This window comes from Myxine glutinosa, unplaced genomic scaffold, assembly GCF_964187855.1.
Source record: "Myxine glutinosa unplaced genomic scaffold, kmMyxGlut1.1 SCAFFOLD_775, whole genome shotgun sequence".
Lineage (NCBI taxonomy): Eukaryota > Metazoa > Chordata > Myxini > Myxiniformes > Myxinidae > Myxine > Myxine glutinosa.
The window spans coordinates 154,389-177,051 of NW_027616870.1; the positions used below are offsets into that span (position 1 = coordinate 154,389).

General features: G+C 44.8%; 1 protein-coding gene across 1 annotated transcript in view; it reads left to right on the forward strand.

The window, feature by feature from the left end:
- The window catches only part of LOC137428324 (piezo-type mechanosensitive ion channel component 2), a gene marked incomplete at its 3' end in the record, with an annotated part of 148,446 nt that extends 126,426 nt beyond the window's left edge, over positions 1-22,020 (forward strand). The window contains exons 30-37 of the mRNA XM_078768965.1: positions 1,200-1,311; positions 3,294-3,392; positions 11,210-11,376; positions 11,715-11,800; positions 17,649-17,936; positions 18,050-18,308; positions 19,399-19,554; positions 21,916-22,020. Coding sequence (XP_078625091.1) covers positions 1,200-1,311; positions 3,294-3,392; positions 11,210-11,376; positions 11,715-11,800; positions 17,649-17,936; positions 18,050-18,308; positions 19,399-19,554; positions 21,916-22,020 — 1,272 coding nt within the window. The remainder of the gene's footprint in view (positions 1-1,199; positions 1,312-3,293; positions 3,393-11,209; positions 11,377-11,714; positions 11,801-17,648; positions 17,937-18,049; positions 18,309-19,398; positions 19,555-21,915) is intronic.
- Between the last annotated feature and the right edge of the window lie 643 nt (positions 22,021-22,663).

Consider the following 22,663-nt stretch of genomic DNA (forward strand, 5'->3'; position numbering starts at 1 on the left):
GGCCGAGCTCGGACGCGAGCGGTATCGATTGAGCAACGTAAAAGAATCGGCGTTTCAAAGCCCGTCTGGCGAGAGGAGTTACCGGGACGGGTAACTACCCTTTGACACGTCAAGTCACTGTGGGTTCGTGCACGGAACCAAGCAGCTGGCACAGTTCGCCTCGCCGTCTACAAGGCCGCGTACGGGTCGCACCTGGGGCCGCGTGCGCTGGGCAAGCCGCGTGTTGCTTTGCCTGCTTTACATTACCCGCTTTGCTTGGCCAGGAGGTGCGCGCTGCAGCCGTTGTTCCCGGTACGGGACGTGCCCGGTGAAAGCACGTCAGGAAGGGTCCGTTCAACCGCCCACGTGCGGAGATCGAACTACAGGAGTACGGAGACATTGTGAGAGACATTGACCACGGAGGGAGTCGGGAATGGGGCTCACGTGAGGAATGTATAAGATGGCCATCTTAGAGTTAATGTAGATGAGTTTACATCTTTGTACTATTGATTGCTGATTGTTGATGGTTGATTGCTCGGGGAATATGTCATTGATTATTCCGGATCCTTCGTGTGGGGTTTTTTATTGGTTGGAATTCATATTGATTGCGTTACTAAAGCGCATACATAATAAATCTTTCTGGCGGAGTTCCTCTCACGGTCCGGGGGTCACCGAGACCAGGTAGTCACCGGGAGGACCACGTAACACAAGCGATTCCTGTCCAAGCCTTGGCAAATCTCGTGAACAGCATGCCTCAACGTGTACGTGCTCTCCTGAATGCTCGTGGGGGTTACACGAAGTACTGAACTGTAATTTTACTGTCCGTAATCCCAGTCGTAATTTAACTTTTGTTTTTGTTATAAAAAAATTTTGGCTAATGTGCAAAATAAAGAGATACTTCTGGAATCGTACAGAAGTTTAACACAGTACTGTCCATGAATTGAGTTCGATATCAGTTTACATCACTTTCAAGGATCAATTTATTTGTTTCGAAATGTCAAATGTGGTTTTTGTTTCTTTTAAAGGTCACATTAACAAAATCTAGAATAATTTCAACATAATTCCAATGAACTTTTGGTTCTAAGACATCTTGAAAAGTAAGTTCACCCCCACAAAAAAAATATTCCATATTAAATGCCAAGTCTGTATATATATGGCTTTCATGTCGAGCATGTAATACATTCACTTCACTACTTACACCTTCCCTTGCCTTGTCACAGTTTGCATACCAGGCATGGGTGAGAAGCTCAAGGGTAGCTTTGGAAGAGCAAAGACGAAAAGAGCAACTTCAGAAACTGGAGGCTGCCATTAAACGTGTTGAGAAAAGTCAAGGTAAATATTCACTTATTTCCTCATTTCTTTGAGCCCCCCCACATTACAAATGAAACCACACCACTTTTCCAGACTTTTATAATTTTAAAAAAGGCCACTCCTGCCAATTATAGCCACTCCTCTCATAGCCACTCCTCTCAATTATAGCCACTCCTCTCAATTATAGCCACTCCTCTCAATTATAGCCACTCTCAATTATAGCCACTCCTCTCAATCATAGCCATTCCTCTCTATTATAGCCACTCCTCTCAATTATAGCCACTCCTCTCAATCATAGCCACTCCTCTCAATTATAGCCACTCCTCTCAATTATAGCCACTCTTCTTAATTATAGCCATTCCTCTCTATTATAGCCACTCCTCTCAATCATAGCCATTCCTCTCTATTATAGCCACTCCTCTCAATTATAGCCACTCCTCTCAATTATAGCCACTCCTCTCAATTATAGCCACTCCTCTCAATTATAGCCACTCTTCTTAATTATAGCCACTCCTCTCAATCATAGCCACTCCTCTCTATTATAGCCACTCCTTTCAATCATAGCCACTCCTCTCAATCATAGCCACTCTTCTTAATTATAGCCACTCCTCTCAATCATAGCCACTCCTCTCAATCATAGCCACTCCTCTCAATCATAGCCACTCCTCTCAATCATAGCCACTCCTTTAAATCATAGCCACTCCTCTCAATCATAGCCACTCCTCTCAATCATAGCCACTCCTCTCAATCATAGCCACTCCTCTCAATCATAGCCACTCCTCTCAATCATAGCCACTCCTCTCAATCATAGCCACTCCTCTCTATTATAGCCACTCCTTTCAATTATAGCCACTCCTCTCAATCATAGCCACTCCTCTCTATTATAGCCACTCCTTTCAATTATAGCCACTCCTCTCAATCATAGCCACTCCTCTCTATTATAGCCACTCCTCTCAATCATAGCCACTCCTTTCAATTATAGCCACTCCTCTCAATCATAGCCACTCCTCTCTATTATAGCCACTCCTCTCAATCATAGCCACTCCTTTCAATTTTAGCCACTCCTCTCAACCATAGCCACTCCTCTCTATTATAGCCCCTCCTCTCAATCATAGCCACTCCTCTCAATCATAGCCACTCCTCTCAATCATAGCCACTCCTCTCAATTATAGCCACTCCTCTCAATTATAGCCACTCCTCTCAATCATAGCCACTCCTCTCTATTATAGCCACTCCTCTCAATCATAGCCACTCCTCTCAATTTTAGCCACTCCTCTCAATCATAGCCACTCCTCTCTATTATAGCCACTCCTCTCAATCATAGCCACTCCTTTCAATTTTAGCCACTCCTCTCAATTATAGCCACTCCTCTCAATCATAGCCACTCCTCTCTATTATAGCCACTCCTCTCAATTATAGCCACTCCTTTATATTTTAGCCACTCCTCTCAACCATAGCCACTCCTCTCTATTATAGCCACTCCTCTCAATCACAGCCACTATTTTCGATCATAGCCACTCCTCTCAATCATAGCCACTCCTCTCAATTATAGCCACTCCTCTCAATCACAGCCACTATTTTCAATCATAGCCACTCCTCTCAATTATAGCCACTCCTCTCTATTATAGCCACTCCTTTCAATTTTAGCCACTCCTCTCAACCATAGCCACTCCTCTCTATTATAGCCACTCCTCTCTATTATAGCCACTCCTCTCAATCACAGCCACTATTTTCAATCATAGCCGCTCCTCTCAATCACAGCCACTATTTTCGATCATAGCCACTCCTTTACTTCACCACGCCTCTTAATCATGGCCACACTTGTACAGAGCCACTTCTCGTAATCATTGCCATGCCTTTACTTTGCTACTTCTCTTAATCATAGCCACACCTGTAAAGGGAAAGTCATTCCTCACTTTTTATGTTATACACAGTATGACCAGCAAGTTAGACTTTAACGTTTTCCAATGAGGAACGATGTCCGTTGTTTTTGTCTTGTCTAGATGAAGCATGCCGCAAGGCTCAGAGGGGAGACAGTGCCTTGGACAGTTCAGACAGTGAAAGTTTGGACAGATCAAGCGAGTCAGACACCTACAGACATGGTACACATATACATTTATATCGTGAGAATGTGATTAAGATAATGATGTTATAATCATTTTCGACGTCGTGTTTCAAAAGAAAGAAATATTGTCAAGTAACGTCATTCTAACTTTCAAATACTTGCACAAGGAAGCGGCAGGAAGGGTCATGTTATTATCTGGTGTATATAATATCCAGTGTATATTAATTTATAGTAGATCTAGGCTCGGGCCTCAAGAATGTCGGGGTGTTTTCACTTACCATGTGTCTTGTAGATTAAGCACTCAAACTCGGCTTAAGCACTCAAACAAGCACTCTGTTCGAAACCGTTGATAAGGAATGGCTGCCTTGGCAAGCACTAGTAACTGAACACAACCCGGGTGTCCTCCCTTTCAGTTTAGTGTTAAACAGCAGGAGTGACTGTTTCAAAAGGTTTGTTTTGTACGTGTTTATTTATTTTTTTACTTCCGGTATGGGTGCCCCATGAAATACCACAATAAACTATTTATGCACGTTAACATGGCGTTTGTCCAAGGAGGATCAAATAATTTTTGAACCGATTCTTCACTATTGAGTGATACGGCTAAAAACGATATATAACACAACATCTCAAAAAGGTATGGACAGATTCAGATGAAACTTGGTTCTTGAGTCTTCCTGTGAAGTTTGTTTGAGATTGGATAAGTATCGACAGAATGTATAGTGGTCAGACACAGACAGACAGACACCAAATTGCGTATTTTCGTATGATTATTACCTCCGCCACCGAGGGTGGACGGAGGTTATTATTCCAACCATGTCTGTCTATTTGTTTGTCTGTCTGTTTTTCTGTGAACAGGATATCTCAAAAAGCTATGGACGGATTCGGACAAAATTTGGTGGACAGGTTGCGTGTGTGACGAGGACGAAATGATTTGATTTTGGTGAAGATCCGGATACTATATTTTTCAGTGATTCTTCACCATTGTGAGAGATGGGGCCAAAAATTATATATAGCACGATATCAAAAACGTTATGGAAGGATTCGGATGAAACTTGGTGGATAGGTTGCATACGTGACAAGGAAGAATTGATTCCATTTTGATGAAGATCAGAATCCAGATCCAAGCAATTTTTAAAGTGATTCTTCACCATTGAGTGAAAAATTACTTTAAGGGCTAAAATGATATCTAGCATGATATCTCAAACAGTTATGGACGGATTTGGTTGAAACATGGTGACAGATTGGGTGTTTGACAAGGGCGAATCAATTTGATACTGGTGAAGATCCGGATCTGGATGCGAGAATTTTTAAATTTTCCAAGTGATTCTTCATTCACCATTGAGAGATGGTTCCAAAATCGATATATAGCATTGAAGGAGCTGCGCTCCAACGCGAGTCGAAAGAATTGACGCGACCAAAGACGGAATTCGTCCGAGTTGCTTTATTGAAACAAAACAGCTCAGGTATTCTGACAAGCCCGTTTATCGGGCAGCAATGTATATACACATTTATGCCGGGGCGTTTGCCCGGGAAAACCGAGACCGGGCATGCCCGGGTGTCAAGGGCGAGTCCTGGAAAGGCGAGTCTGGACATGCCCGGGCGTCCTGGACGCGGCCTGGCAAGTCGAGGCTGGGCGTGCCCGAGCGCTCTGGGCGAGCCCTGGAAAGGCGAGAGCGGGCATGCCCGGACGTTCTGGGCGAGCCCTGGAAAGGCGAGTCTGGACATGCCCGGGCGTCCTGGACGCGGCCTGGCAAGTCGAGGCTGGGCATGCCCGGGCGCTCTGGGCGAGCCCTGGAAAGGCGAGAGTGGGCATGCCCGGGAAAGACGAGACCGGGCGTGCCCGGGAGGTTCGGGCGTGCCCGGGAACAGCGAGTCCGGGCATGCCCAGGAGAGGCGCGTCTGGGCCCGTCCGGACGAGCCCGGCATGGCGATCGCGCCCTGGCCGCGTCCTGGCAGGTGCAAGGCGATTGTGTACATTCAGCGGGAACCGCTACAGCATGATATTTCAAACATTTGTGGACGAGTTATGACAAGACTAGGTGGATGAGTTGGTTACTTGACAAGAACAAGCTGATTCGATGTTGGTTCAGATCGGATTCCAGATCCGGCCTATCAGTGGATACAAAACCTAAACTGTTCAGCCTACCGTGATGTGCCATTCTAGTTAGTCTCGCTCCGAAGGGGATGTGAGACTATTGCATTGCCCCGTCTGTCTGTTTGTCTGTCTGTCCATGTCCATATATTTTTGCTTTAAAATGTTTTTCTCTGCAACCGCTTGTCTGATTGATGCAAAACTTTAAGCATAGGAGTGACTCTCTATGGAGAATATTTTATAACTAACTCTGACATCAGAGATCACATGGCATGGCAGCCATATTGGATTAAAGGAAAAAATGGACATTTTCTCCAAATAGCTCTTTCACGAGCCTCGATTCAGTATACAAAAAAAACCCCCAAAAAAAAAAAACACTCAACAAAAAAAATTGAAACTTGGCATATGTCATCTCCCTATGGGATATATAAGGTGATAACAATGAAGTCATCGGTGAAGTGGTATTCCAGCCATAATTGGTTCAATTGAAATATCTACCCGAAAAATCAGAAACTTCATATATCTGATCAAGTTGACCCGATTGGATGGAAGAATTAAATTTATGACGTACATAACCCATGCTGAGAAACTATGTGACATAAATAATAGGGTGCATGGATGATACTGGTATGTGGGCCATAATAGTAGCGTGTTCAATTTATCGATTGTATTTTTTTTCAGAAGGAACGTGCAAGGCGAGGCTATGCCCTCTACGAGTGCCGTTCCAGTTATTATTGCTTTCTCATGTAGGGTGGTACAGCCCTTGAGTGACCTTTTGCAGAACAATTATATGATTTGTAAGCAGTGAAAATGGTTTGTAGGAAATTAGTCATTATTTATTTTGGGGCAAACATTGTATTACAATTGTGGAATAATAATGTCATAACGTCATTTTATCAGGAATACAAAGAAATGGTGTTGTAAACATTGTGAATATCTCTATTTTTTTTACTTTTTATGGAGAAAATATAACTGGAGGACCCTTTTACTAGTGCTGGTCGTTCATGGATGATAGAGATCATACGGCGTCTTTCATGAGGAGTATGCGAGTTATCGCCGGTACGCTGAACAAATTACAAATTTCTGTCTAAATAATCTTCAGTCGATTGTCAGCAAGGCCACCGCAGTTCATCAAAGGTTTAGGCCAAAAATGTTCCCTGGCTGACCCCACAAATGGTGAGAATATATGTAGTCAGGTCAAAATACAGTTTAACCCCCAAAAAATTGCTACAAAAGGTTTCTCAACTGATTCTGGTAGGGTTTAGCGTACGTTATAACATACTAAAAGTTTACCAAAGTAGGACCCCCGGAAAAGTGTTTTTTTCAAGATGGCGTCCAAGATGGCTGCCGAAACCTCTTAATGATCATAACTATGTAACTATCAACTCAAATTTGATGATCTTGGTGTCTATCCCTAGGTTTTTGGGGGCAAGGAACACATTAAGACCATTAAAAATGAAAGTGGGCCATTATATGTAACACAAAAATCCAATATGGCGTCAATAATGGCCGCCAACACCTCCAAATGACCGCAAGTCCATAACTATTGACTCAAATTTAATGATCTTGATGTCTATCCCCAGGTTTTTGGGGGCAAGGAACACATTAAGACAACTTTGGATATTACTGAGCTGTTGAATCATTATGAAATTGAACTCATGACCTTCAGCTGTCACCTAATGCACAAACACCTTTGTCCATAGAATAAGTTTCAGAGCGTTCAGTTTTGAGTGTCATCCTCCTCCTCAGTATCGACCTCTTGAGTGTTGTTTGGATTGTCACAGTTTTCAGTTTGGCAAGGGCCACATGCAGCAGTGCAGCGGAGTCCATAGCGTCTGCAGCTGCATCGAGAGGATTTGCATCCCCCCAAACAGTTGCAATGGATAATTTTCAAGAGTTCGTCAGGCGCAGCATTGTTTTTGGTCATAATTGGAATTAACTGATCATTTTCCTGTTTCCATCCCCATTCAGTTGGGTTCATTTCATTTGCCATCCCCATCCATACCATAATTTGAAAGTACACACGTTGGCTATGGAATATTGTTGCAGGTGATGTTGGGGGGAGCCGTTCAGAAGTGACAAATGCTTGAGCAGTTGCCACTTTTTTGGTGAAAATGATATGGCGCAGTGATGATAGCGTATCATTAGACTTGCCACCAAAGAGATCAACCATCAGGTCTTTGCCAAGATCTGATATGTCCTCTTGAGATTTGTTTTGAAGGATGAATGCACTAGCACAGGACTTCATGACAGGATCAGATTTCACTAATTTACGGAAAGGCTGACTTTTTTCCGATGCCGAAAATCCTTGAAGTAGAATCACATCCTGAGTAGGCATGTACAAAGAGCAACTCATTGCACACATCGTCTCCTAAAGTTTCTTTCAACAGGTTAATGTTATACACTCTGTGTTCTTTTGACTGCTTGTTTGCATCAGAACGGAAGTAGATGATCTCATTGTCTATCCTGGAGTAATGAAGGAGCAAGATCAGCAAATCTGTATCCTCACCGACCAACGTTGTGGTGCAATGACGGGATCGTTCAACAGTTGCCTTAACGATATCAACGTCTGCATCCCCTGGTGACTGAATGACATGGCATCCCCTTTTAGTTAGTGCTGTGCTGATGAGAGCAATCATGTCTGCCTTGTTTTTGTCACGAGACAAAAAGTCGTCCTTTTTGCCTGCAAACTCTGTTTCTGCAGTGAAACTAACAATAGGGTGCAGGTTTTTTCCTCGTCTCTGATGTGTGTTGTCTTTTATGGAGGGACCTTCACCATAGCCATCGAACACCACTGTCGCTTGTCGGTAATGTCTCACAGTGAAGTCTGCATAAGACTCAGCTATTGCATTATATGAGTCACCTTTGTTCCACGGTAAACGATGGAGCAAAGAGCCACCATCAAGCACGTAACAATCTGTTTTGGGAATAGAGTTCATCACAGCCTCACTTGATAAGTCCGCAGCATGGTCTCGAATTGCCTGAGCAAGCTGAGGTTTGTCTGCTTTTCGAAGAATGTTCCTGGTCTCAAAGAGGGCTGGAGGGTAGGGGCTTAGTTCATACGTCAAAACCTCTTCAAGGAAAAGATCTCCTGACCTTGACACCAGAAGGAAACGCAGGAACAGAAGGGCAGGATCAATGGTACGATCAGGAGCAATCTTCACAGCAGAGATATTCCCAAGGGTTTTGGCTCTGTCTTTCTGCTTGAATTTGTAAGTAAATGCCGACTTTCCGATTATATCTTCAATGATCTTGTTTCCAACCGATTCAAAGTCATGTACATTCACATCTGGCCCAGCCACTATCCCGTTGACAATGTTTCTCAGAGTAGGATCAGATGTGAAGGGTGAGCAGGCTGCAAGCTTTATCCGAATTTTCTCGAGATCAGATGCATCTCTTTTGATGCGCGCCTCAGTTGAGTCTTTGTGTTGCGGACTTGTAGTATAGGTTAGGTTTGTGAAATCCTGCATCGCAATGTTGTACTCGGATGTTACAGGTGCAGATAAGGTCCAAAGGTTTCGCATGTCCTCGGTCATCCCACTGCCACGAGTTAGACCACCAGTGCTCTTCAGAGACCTCATCAACGTTTGTTCGATGACAAGATCACTACTATGACAGCTCGTGGGCAATGACAGCTCGTGGGCGAACTGCCTGAATTATGGCATGACCAACTGCCGCAACCTTGCGTCTTGTGTCTTTCCCAACGAACAATGTTTCCAGTGCTGTCCACAGACTAGTCGGAATGAACGATAGGGCTGAATCAAGTTTTAAATCATCACTACTTGGATACTGATTCGTCACGGTAGAAACCTGAGATTTTATATCACTTCTGATTAACCTAGCAGCAGTTTCAATAATAGCGCGTTTTTGGGACTCTTCATCGCCTTCCTGACACGTTTGCTTGTAGTATGATCTCAGAATCTGCGACGTTTGTTCTCTCATCGTAACAATATCGTCCAAGCCTTCTCTTTCACCAAAAAAAATTGAGTCCTTAAAGCGTTCTTTAAGACGCTTTTTCAAACTGTAATTGTCATACGGTTCCGAATCAGGATTACAAAGATACCCTTTCATTATGAGGCTCAAAGATGTAACAGTTAGTTGTTCTCACTGTTCAGTTCTAGGTAAGCACACATTTTCTGAAATGCTTCATACTTATCTTCATCTTTAGGACGACCACACTTTCTGCGCTTGGCTTCGGGGGCTTTCTGGAACTCTAAAGGCACAGACTTGAAGGACCGGAAATTTCCACTGCACGAATGATGATAAAGTCCGTCTGCTGCATGTAAATCTCGTAAATAGTATTCAATCCGACCCTTTACAGTATGTCCCCAATCATCTGAACGGGATTCACACACCTCCACAATTGTCTCCACAAATTTGTCAGTCCGTACCCAGCTAAAGTGTCCCTTGTCCAAATCAATTGTACATCCACAGAATACGCAATCCTTTTCACTGTCAAAACCTCCACTTGATTGTCTTGTGGTTCTCTTTGGTGGCACAGAACCACTACTTTTCTTTGCAACATGGCTTTTAATGTTTTTATCATTTATGTACTGTTGACGACAGCTTTTATGCACTTTAGTACTGGCTTCAACTACAAGATCGTCCTTCCGCTTTACACTGGCTTCATTTATTCCCTTCGCCCCCTTCCACTGAATTGCAACCCAGTTATCACTGGAATCCTCGATCTCCTCCTTGCAGATTGGACAAAAAGCTTGACTGGCTGTGCTTGCACTCATTGTTGAATCATGTCTGAAAAAGAGAAAGATGAGAATTAGTTATTCAGTTAGATCCAATTCGACACATTCTTCAGGTCAATATATGGAAAATGCCCCCTCAACCTGTTAGATAATGGCCCACTTTCATTTTTAATGGTCTTAATGTGTTCCTTGCCCCCAAAAACCTAGGGATAGACACCAAGATCATCAAATTTGAGTTGATAGTTACATAGTTATGATCATTAAGAGGTTTCGGTGGCCATCTTGGACGCCATCTTGAAAAAAACACTTTTCCGGGGGTCCTCCTTTGGTAAACTTTTAGTATGTTATAAAGTACACTAAACCCTACCAGAATCAGTTGAGAAACCTTTTGTAGCAATTTTTTGGGGGTTGAGGGGGTATTTTCCATATATCGACCTTACTAATGGGGCTGTTGAAGAAGTAGTAGTAGATGGAGATTAATTTGTTTCCATGTCTTCCTGTGTCTTGTTTATCCCTGTGTCGTTGAAGCTGAAGGGAAAGGTGTATGCTGCATGTGTGAGAAGTGTTATGATTTATGGGAGCGAGACATGGGTAATGAACGTAGAGCAGCACCGAAGGCTGGAAAGGGTGGAAATGCGAATGGTTCGATGGATGTGCGGAGTATCGTTGAGAGAGAGGAAGACAAATGATGAATTGCGAAAGATGATGGGAATAGAGCCTGTGATTGATGCTGTGAAGAGGAACAGGTTGAGAGGGTTTGGTCATGTGTTGAGGAAGGATGCTGAGAAGAGTGATGGAAATGAATGTAGAAGGAAGTAGAGGACGGGGAAGACCGAGAAAGACTTGGCCAAAGATGGTGGAAGAAGAAATGCGGGCAAGGGGGTTAACAAGGAGAGATGCAGAAAATAGATCAAAATATGGAGAAGATTGTCATGGGGACCGCAAGGATAACCCCCGCTCTATCAGGGAAAATGGCCTTAAAATGCATGTTGTTGTTGTTGTTTGTTGTTTTCCTGTGTCTCCATCACCCCTTTCCCCATTCCCTTTTTTCTCCCCATCCAGGCGCCGTTCTACGTCGAGGTGTCAACCTGCTGCGTTTTGCTTGGGTCTTGTTGGCAGCTTTGGGTGATGGCCTGTCCCTCTGGTTGGCGTCCATGTCTCGGGAATATATGGACATCTCGGCGGTGCTGCAGAACGAGAGGCACTGCCTTGCCAAGGAGATCCACAAGGTATGTGCACTCATACGAGCGAAGGCGGGACAGGTGTAAAGTTGAAACGGAAGGACTGTATTGTATAACAGCTTGTTATTATGAATGCCGAAATAGTTTCACTGGCGAATGCTTGTGTCGGTTGGTGTGTCGATTCATGATGCAATGGCAGAGAACACGCATGATGTTGTGCATTTCACTCATTGATCTCACGCTTGTTTAAATTTGATCGTTAACACGTCCCGTAAATGTTCCACACAGAATCTCATTGTGTCCCAACTCACCTTCCCATCCCTGGCCTCACCTTCCCAAAACCCTAACAACATCCGCTTGCTTACACCATGGCCCCTCCACTACAGTCTCACTGCCTTCGTTCGAAGTCCCTGCTCGACCGCAACTTGTCACGTGATGAAGACGGCCAGTATGATGACAGCGTCGGTGGAAGGTAAGCAACGGTGAGGATAATGAAAACAGTTTCGTGGGTTTTGTGTCTGCAACTGCAATTCTGTCTACAAATACTAGTACTCCCCATTATTTCCCGGATTTTTATTTATGTATTCTTAACCCTTCCATGCTTGTTGCTTCTCTTTATCCCCCATTTTTTCCTCCTTCTCCCTTCTCACCTTGTCTTCCTATATTCTGCTACTCACCTACTAAACTACTAACCTACTCACCCAAACTGCACTCTCACATCGTAATGGCGCGCTTGCACAAACAAAGCGATTCGTCTCTGCCTCCTGACATCGGTAGCCTCCCCTGTACACACCAACGCTACCGAATCAGACCTCCTCTTCATTGGGGCCGTAACCTTGACATGGACAGCTTACCAGACGAGGCGGGGAGCATGTGCAGCAACAGGTGCCACGTGCTGTCATTTAGCGTTGTTTGGACGTGAAACAATACATTTAATGTAATGATGTAAAAGGGCATTCCAAGGTTAACTTGCACTTTGTGTGAGAACATTTAAAGTAAAGTGTTGATTAATTAACTAAACTTGTTTTTTTTCCTTTTCTTGTATACAAAGTTGAGGCTCATGGAAGAGTTAGAACGTAGAATGTCAGGGACATACGAGTAACATAATAAACAGGACAAAGAGAGGGGGAGAACACCAACAGCAGGTTTGAGGGACAAAATGGAGGGAGACAAATAAGGGATGTTGAGAATGTGGGGTAGGGAGGGACGTACGGGGTGGACAAGATAGATACAGAAGCAATCTCTCAGGAAGGAAAAAATGGAAAATTGGAAGGAGGGGGATTGGAGAGAGTTAACAAGTGTAGAAAAGATAATGGTTTTGGATTTGGGATGCTCTGAGATGGTGGTGAACAACTGTCTTGAAGACCTGGAGGGAAGAATGAAAATGAAGAGGATGTGAAAGTTGGTTCCACAGGTGAGAAAAAAGAGGAACAAATGAGTGGAGGTGAGCAGTTATCCTCTCCTCGATTGAGGTCGTTTCACCAGAAGAGGGTTACTGGCAGATATTTTGGGGTCGATGGTGGATCGCGTGTTCCCGACAGTAACTTGGGGTGGGAAGGGCAAAGCACGGAAAGCGCAGAGGGTGCAAGACCAGACACGAGGCAGTAGAAGACAGAGAGACCACGCACTTACCTGCCTTGTTTAAGTGATGGTCCCATCGACTCGGCTTCAACACAGGAGATTCCAATGATCTTAAAGGTCTTGCTTTCCACGGCGTTAAGCTGAACAAGAATGTGAACCGGGGGCACCAGCCCAGAAAGGGGAGCAGAACTCCATCAAGCTGTGGATGAAGGCCTTATAGGTGCATAGGGGTTCAGGTGTGCCAAGGAGGACTTCACGAAATGGAGGATGCCCAGTCAGCAGCTGCCTTTGAAGGTCAACTTTGAAATGTGGTTTGCTAAAGAAAGATCATGGCTGAATGTGAGACCCAGGAGTTTGAGTGATTGAAGGTATTCAAGAGGTTTGTTAAGAAAGTAGTTTTGTCGGGATTTAAAGACATATTCCAAATATTTGACCAGTTTGTGATTATCCGACAGTCTGAAGACGGGGAAGAAGCGGCAGGCTGCATGTCCGGAGGATGCGGAATGTCACGGCAGAGGGTGAAGTCCAGAGTTAGAGAGATCATTGATGAAGATCATAAATAGAACAGGGCCCAGAAATCTGCCATGGGGCACTCCAGGCTTGACAGGGAGAGGAGATGAAAGGATTCCGTTGAAAGCCACGCGTTGGATACGAGAGTTGAGGAAGTCAATAATCCATTCGGCTTGGGATCTTGGATTCCGTAGGCAGACAGTTTGGAGAGAAGGGCGGGATGCCAGGCTGTAACGAAAACTCGACATATGTCTATAACTCTCACCTGATTCTCAAGGTATTTGCACGTAATCTATCTATAATTCCATTAATCTCTGTGTGTATGTGTGTATGTGTGTTTGTATGTGTGTTTGTATGTGTGTTTGTATGTGTGTATGTTTGTCTGTGACCGCTGTTTCTCGACAACTACCGGTCCGATATACTTGAAACTTGCCAGGTATATTGCTGGGGACCCGAGGATGTGCCTTTTCAAGGTTTGAAATTAATCGGACAAGTAGTTACCGAGCTATGGCGATTTCTTTACCAAACACCGCAAGCCGTTCGCTTTGGACCAAACCATTTCATGTAAATAGAGGGGGGGGTTCTGTGGTCGTTGCGAATGGACCAAACCATTCATGTAAATAGAGGGGGGGGGTTCTGTGGTCGTTACTGCCACGTGGTTTCAAAGTTTTTTTTTGTTGTTGTTGTTTGCACGCATGTTTTTTTGCACCCACGTACGGGCACGCCCTAGGATGTTTACACACACACACCCCTACACAAATTTTTTTTTTTTTTTTTTTTTGGCAAGGAACGGGCACCCACGTACGGGCACGTCCTAGCTTATATATAGTATGGGCATGCCCTAGTCTATCTATAATTCCAGTAATCTCTGTGTGTCTGTGTGTGTGTGTGTGTGTGTGTGTGTGTGTGTGTGTGTGTGTGTGTGTGTGTGTGTGTTTGTCTGTTTCTCGACAACCACGGGTCCGATATACTTGAAACTTGCCAGGTATATTGCTGGGGACCTGAGGATGTGCCTTTTCAAGGTTTCATATTAATCGGAGAAGTAGTTACCGAGCTATGGCGATTTAGCCGTTCGCCGTTCGCTTTGGCTTTGCGAATGGACCAAACCATTTCATGTAAATAGAGGGGGGGGGATATAATTTTAGATATATATATAGTACGGGCACGCCCTAGTGAAAAACAATCCTACTTGTTCCATTAATTATTATGAGAAAATTGCTTTGATGTACATCGTTTTTGCACTTTTCAGAAACACATCCCGATGTAAATCGGGATGTGGCAGTACCTCGCCACAAAATCTGAGATTCTCTCATTAATCGATGTCAAATCATCTTTTCCCACCACAAAGGGGGATCATCTATGAACATTAGCCATAAACGTTACAAATACTTTCATTTTAACATGGGCTAAGGTTCATAACAGAGCTGACGCGCACACGCACGTACACACACACACACACACACACACACACACACACACACACACACACACATACACACACACACACACACACACACACACACATACACACATATACACACAGACATACACACACACACACACACACACACACACACACATATACACACATACACACAGACACACACACACACACACACACACACATATACACACATATACACACAGACACACACACACACAGACACACACACACACACACACACACATATACACACAGACACACACATATATATATACACACAGACACACACACACACACACACACACACACATATATATACACACAGACACACACACACACACACACACACACACACATATACACATATACACACAGACATACACACACACACACATATATACACACAGACACACACACACACACACACACACACATATACACACAGACACACACACACACACACACACACATATATACACACAGACACACACACACACACACACACACACACACACATATACACATATACACACAGACACACACAGACACACACACACACACACACACACACACACACACACACACAGACACACACACACACACACACACACACACATATATATATACACACAGACACACACACACACACACACACACACATATATATACACAGACACCAAACACACGTGTGCACGAGAGACACGTATCACCGAATGGTACAGCTAATCTGTCTCTTCCAGTTGTTTTGGCACTTTTGTTCACCAGAATGAAAAACTAATGAATGAATGTTCGCTTTAAGGCCATTTTTCCCCGCTAGAGCGAGGGTTGGCCTTGCGGGCCCCATGACAATCATGGTTCCCTGTTTGAGGCAATGTTTTTATGGCCGGATGCCCTTCCTGACGCCAACCCTTAGTCGCCTCTTACGATGCGCAGGGATACTGTGTACTTATTCGAAACCGGGATACACACCGTGATCATTCATCCTAGCAAGCTGGTACTCAATTTGCCGACCTCGGAAGGATGACAGGCTGATTCAACCCCCCTAACGTTAATTCAGCGATCGACCGGGATTCAAACCCAGGATCCGAGGATCCCATCTCAGCACCCTAACCTTCGAACCCAGAATCCGAGGATCCCAAGCCAGCTCCCTAACCTTCGAACTCAGGATCCTAGGATCCCAAGCCGGCACCCTAACCTTCGAACCCAGGATCCGAGGATCCCAAGCCAGCTCCCTAACCTTCGAACTCAGAATCCTAGGATCCCAAGCCGGCACCCTAACCTTCGAACCCAGGATCCTAGGATCCCAAGCCAGCACCCTAACCTTCGAACCCAGGATCCTAGGATCCTAAGCCGGCACCCTAACCTTCGAACCCAGGATCCTAGGATCCCAAGCCAGCTTCCTAACCCCTTCGAACTCAGGATCCTAGGATCCCAAGCCGGTACCCTAACCTTCGAACCCAGGATCCGAGGATCCCAAGCCAGCTCCCTAACCTTCAAACTCAGGATCCTAGGATCCCAAGCCGGCACCCTATCCTTCGAACCCAGGATCCGAGGATCCCAAGCCAGCACCCTAACCTTGGAACCCAGGATCCTAGGATCCCAAGCCAGCACCCTAACCTTCGAACCCAGGATCCTAGGATCCCAAGCCGGCACCCTAACCTTCGAACACAGGATCCAAGGATCCCAAGCCAGCTCCCTATCCTTTGAACCCAGGATCCAAGGATCCCAAGCCAACACCCTAACCTTCGAACCCAGGATCCTAGGATCCCAAGCCAGCACCCTAACCTTCAAACCCAGGATCCTAGGATCCCAAGCCAGTTCCCTAACCTTCGAACCCAGGATCCTAGGATCCCAAGCCGACACCCTAACCCTCGAACCAAGGATCCTAGGATCCCAAGCCAGCGCCCTAACCTTCGATCCAAGGATCCCAAGCCAGCACCCTAACCTTCGAACCCAGGATCCTAGGATCCCAAGCCAGCACCCTAACCTTCGAACCCAGGATCCTAGGATCCCAAGCTGGCACCCTAACCTTCAGACTCAGGATCCTAGGATCCCAAGCCAGCACCCTAACCTTCGTATTCAGGATCCTAGGATGCCAAGCCAGCTCCCCAACCTTCGAACCCAGGATCCTAGGATCCCAAGCCAGCACCCGAACCCTCAAACTCAGGATCCTAGGATCCCAAGCCAGCACCCTAACCTTCGTACTCAGGATCCTAGGATGCCAAGCCAGCTCCCCAACCTTCGAACCCAGGATCCTAGGATCCCAAGCCAGCACCCTAACCTTCAAACTTAGGATCCTAGGATCCCAAGCCAGCACCCTAACCTTTCCACCCAGGATCCTAGGATCCCAAGCCAGCGCCCTAACCTTCGAACCCAGGATCCTAGGATCCCAAGCCGGCACCCTAACCTTCGAACTCAGGATCCTAGGATCCCAAGCCGGCACCCTAACCGCGAAGCCAACACCAGTTTTTTTTTGCTATTTTGCAATTTTAAATTTAAAATGTGACCAAAAGCCGCAGAATGTGACACATTGTTTGCCACCATTTTTGAAAAATACCCAGAAATCTTTGTGCAGCTGTCATAGCGTTCCACCTAGGAGTTGCTACGTAGTGCCAGTACCACACTACAACCATTAACATTACCTGTAACAAAAAGTGCTGGTTGACCTTGAACCATCATGATATATTCAAAACAACTGCCTTGAGTTGTTTTCCATTGGCTCAAATCACCGAATGCTGTGATCTCATTGGCATCATGAAGCTGGTCATGTGACTTTGCTGTGTAGTGAGTGCACGCAGGAGACGCTGGTACCATCTCGCCAATCGACATTCGATACGGACAGCGAGCTGGAGGAGCATAAAGATGACAGCTATCATAAAAAGGAAGATGAAGAGGTCCAGTCTTTGGAGCAAAGTGAGCAAGCTTCACCACGGAGAAGGTCGCACCACCAGACGTCGCTGGACCCTGACACGAGTGAATCTGAGGAAGGCAAAGAAGAAAGAAAAGAAGAGGTGGAAGAATTTCAAGCACGTGCTGTGAGCAACGAGACCACGGCCGATGAGCTGTTGAAGAGGTGTGAACCAATGTTAACTTTTCTTTTCTCGTACAGAATAACCGGTTTAGCCGTTAAGGGATTGCACCGCACTTCTCAGCCATGATAACCTCACGTACTCTCCTCCTCGCCAGAATGCCCGTAATCCGTGAGCTCGAAGAATCGGCGAAGTTTTATGGAAGCCAGCCTCGAGTACTCAGGCTGCTGTTCAGCATGTACGCCACACTCGCCGCCCGTTCAGAAATGCTTTGTTACTTCGTTATAATCCTCAACCACATCAACACCGCCACCGCATTGACGCTTGTGCTGCCGGTGCTCATTTTCCTTTGGGCGATGCTGTCTATCCCACGGCCCAGCAAACACTTCTGGATGACGGCCATCGTGTACACCGAGGTAACACCTTTGAATGTTCTGTTGGTGTCATTTTGTATTAACTAAGAATGAAAAAAGTCCAGATACATTCAAAGTACACCGCCCCCATGCCAAATAATTAAATATCCTACAGCGCGGCATTGCCGGGGCGCCTCCGGCGCCCGGCAATACCGCAGTGCAGCTCATTGAGGCTGCATTGGGAGGGAGAGGTGTCCACTAATTGATTGATTAATTGTATAATTAAAATCAATAAAAGATTATCACAAAATATTTTCTTAATCAATTGGCTAATCGCATAACTAAACCACTAGTGCTTCATCCGAAGATGTATCTTGTAAAAATTTAATTAAATAAATCATTAATAAAAAATTAAATAACTCATTGATTCATCAATAAATAATGAATCGATTAAGTGATTAATCAATAAATCAAAAATATCCTTTGTAGCCACATCACTTGGTCATTGGCATGTCCAAATATCAGCTTCCGAGCTCAAAAGGTGCCTGAGTCAATGGTCAGAAGAGAAAGGAAATGTATAAGTACTTAATTAATCGCTAATAATTAAATAACTCATCAATTAATTGATTAATCAAAAAACAAAAATACAGTTTTTGACAAAGGACTTGCTCACTACTGTGCCGAAATTTCAGCTTCCTAGCTCAAAGAATGGCTGAGATATTGCCCGGACAAACAAGAAAGAAAGCAAGAAAACAACCAGAGTGAAAACTGAGTACTCCCTTTCAGCGTGCGTCATTGCCGAGCCCCCTTCGGTGCCCAGCAATGACGATTTGCAATGCCTGGAGATGGCATAGGAAAGGAGCGGTGTACAAAATTGAGGAGGGATTAGGGTGGCAGACATTCAGGAAGTATTTATCCCACTCAGACGTAAACATTTTATTTTACTTTGTGCCCCAGAAGCAACTTCTACATCATTCATACAAGAGAGTCGGATCGTATCCCGCTTTGATTAGTGACCTGGATAATAATGTAGACACTTTCCAATTTGCAAGGTTTTCCCTTCATCGATTGTGATAATATGATCCAATATAGTAATTTTGTCCATTTGACGATTTTGTATCATGGATTGTGAAGCTTTGCGTGTTACTTGCAGGTGGTTGTGGTGATCAAGTTCCTCAACCAGTTTCCGTTCATTATCTGGAACACCACGAAGGTGGCGAGGATTCTGGGGGTCGAGCTGAAGATCGAATACGCAAACTATGACCTTGCTCAGCTGCTCGTTCTGTTCTTCCATCGTTCAATCCTAAAGGTTTGAGATGTGATCCGTTTGGTTATTGGTGTTAATTAGTCCTGGTTAGTTCTGCTCGAACAGGCCTGTGGAACAGAAATAGCTGATCGAGCGACCCAGAGATCCCTCACATCTAAGCCTTTGTCGAGCCTTTGTGGTGGACCATCTTTACCTGACAGTGGTTGCAGGTGTCATCATTGGTGTCGTCGAGTCTATGTTTGTACTGTAATAGCTGTAGGTGGTGTCCACAGCGGAGTTGTCAAAGGTGAACACATTCATACCCTCAGAGTAATTTATTTGTTTGTTCGATGGGTGAGGGTTTTAGTGCCCAGGAGCAGCCCAGGTGTTTCCGGTGATGTGGGTATGGATGTGTTTTATCCCCATGCTTTTTTTTTTTAAACAGGGGGTATTGTAATCGTTTGTATCTGTCGTTGATTGGTGCAAGGATGTTTGTGGTGTCGTCTTAATGTGTTTTTGGGTCAGTGGGTGATTGGTCATGTAGTGGCACGGGCAGTGGTATCGTGCCAAATTTTGAGGTACTGGAGTCGTGCAAAAATGTTGGCTGTGACGTCATCGCCAGATCTACCATCCCATCAACTTTTACCATGACACTAACCATTTGAATCACGAACCAATCAAGAGGGATAAATTAAATACAGTGTCTTCAGAAAGTATTCACACCCCTTGACCTTTTCACATTTTGTTGTTACATCCTGAATTTCAAATGGGTCAAATTGATATTTTTTGTCACTGATCTACACATAATACCCCATAATGACAAAGTGGAATTGTTTTTTTAAAGAATTTTTACAAATCAATTCAATATGGAAAACTTAAGTCTACTTTTTTTTTTCTTTTTTTCCTTTGTGTACAAAGTCGAGGCTCGTGTAAGAGCTAACATAAAACACATAAAACGTAAACAGAAACACACATAGAACATACTGTTTAATAAATGGAGTGGAAGACAAGAAAGGGAGAGAAGGGGAAGCACATCAACAGTGGAGAACAGGAACATCAGTAGATCTGTGGAAGGGAGAGGTCAGGGGTGGGGTACACGGATAAAACAAATGGACCTCTACAAGGACGTTCAAGAAAGAAAGGGAATTTGAAGGAGCTGGATTTGTGGTGTATTAACGGGGGTAGAAAAGATCAAGGTTTTGGATGGTAGAAGATAATAGATGGTGGTGAACAGCTGTTTTATAAACCTGGAGGGAGGAGTGGGATTGAAAGGAGTGGGGGAGTTTGTTGCAGAGGTGGGGAAAAAAGAGGGAATAAAAGAGTGAAGGTGAGCAGAGAGTCTTGATTTTAGCAGTTTCCTTAGAAGAGGGTTGCAGGCAGATATTGTGCGTCTGCAGGAATATTTGGGGGACACAGCACAGACATAAGGGGTGCAAGGCCGGAGAGGAAACTTTTGCATCAACTTGAAATGAAAATGAAAATTTGCCAATGCCCGGGCACCCTACTATAGAGCGGTCCATGGTACGATGGAGAAATCTCTACAGGTCCAGCAATAGTGACCCATGAGGATGTAGACCAAGCAGGTATGTGGGTTGACCACAGTGACCGGTGAGACCCAAGAGATGGGATCGTTGGGAGACCAAAATGGCACCTGAAGAAGTGATGTCCCAGCGGAAGGATAACAAACCGGCTACAGATTCCCAAGTGAGGTGATCCGTGTAGACATTGCTCGAAACTGTGCAACATCACCAAAGCACAGAACCTCCAGAAGAATCTTAATACAAACTCAACGAATTAGCAAAGATGTCTTTACATCATACGTTCTTAATATGGCTCGCTCATGGGCTATTGGATTAAACATTAGCTAGGCCAAACACCTATTGGTGGTTGGCTGCCATTAAAATAAAATAAATCTCGAATAAATAGAAAGAAATTAAAATAAAAAGAAATTGAAAGCAAGTGTTTAACAAGCACATCAGACTTCTGATTAAAATTTAGTTTTTATTTCTTTAACTCCATGATTGGTTCATTAATAAACACAAATCATCAAGTCCTCCTCATCTCCCTTTCCAAGGCGAACCGTCGTGTTTGAATTTAATTGTATTGGCAGAGACGAGGGCGGAAAACACAAAATGAATGAAGTAGCGAGGGAATGTACACAAAAAGAGTTATTTAAAGACCCCCTACCCCCTCCCCTTTTCCCCTCCCCTTCCCCCCCCTCCCTCCCCCTCCTCCTCCCTTCCCCCACCTCCCCCCTCCCCTCCCCCTCTCCCTCCCCTCCCCCTCTCCCTCTGTCCTCCCCTCCCCCCTCCATCCTCCCTTCCCCTCCCCCTTCCCTCCCCTTAGTCTGTGATCGAAAAATGTACTCGTCTGCTATAAGGAAACGGTGTTTTTTAAAATCATTTAATCCAATCATGTTTGCAGTGCAATGGCCTATGGGACGAGTGCAAGCCCATCTCGTTGTTGGGTGCGGCGCTCAATCCGACGGCGACGGGACCAGAAGAAGTGCAGCCAGAGGAAGAAGCAAAGGTATCTTTTTTTCAATTTGCTATCCCAGGCAGTTTAAAAAAAAAAAATGAACTTGGAACATTATCAGACGGAGAGGGAGGGGGATTATTTGGGAAAACAGGAACTACGTCTGGCGCCGAGTTCTAGTATCTTGAGTCCCATTTCAGAATGCGACAACGACGTATGAAAGAAGACATTTTATCCACAGGTCACACCTGCCCTTCTCCTTAAGTCGCCATTTTCCAATTAAGTTGCGGTCAGCGGCTCGTACATTTGTCCCAAGTCTTTCACGAACTGGACGGCCAGGCCTATTATTCCACTGAAGGTGACTGTAATTTGTAATTTGTTCACGGTGCCGGCGATAGCTGACCAACTCTTCATGAAGGACACCGTGAGATATTTGTCATCCATCAACTAATGCTAGCAGACGGGCCCCCAGTTCAACGTCTATGTGAGGGACGGACACTTTGTGATGTAACACCCTGGAGGTCTATAGTCAGGTGTATGAAATCGCCACCAAACTCAACAGCTTAGAGGTAGGTGCACTCCCTCTGCGCTATACAGTCAGACTAACCCAATGATATTCATCCTCTTCATTCATTAAAAGATTCAAGCTTGAGTGGTCGTGCATCTGTGGGTATCAGCCACTTGGTCCATGTCTACG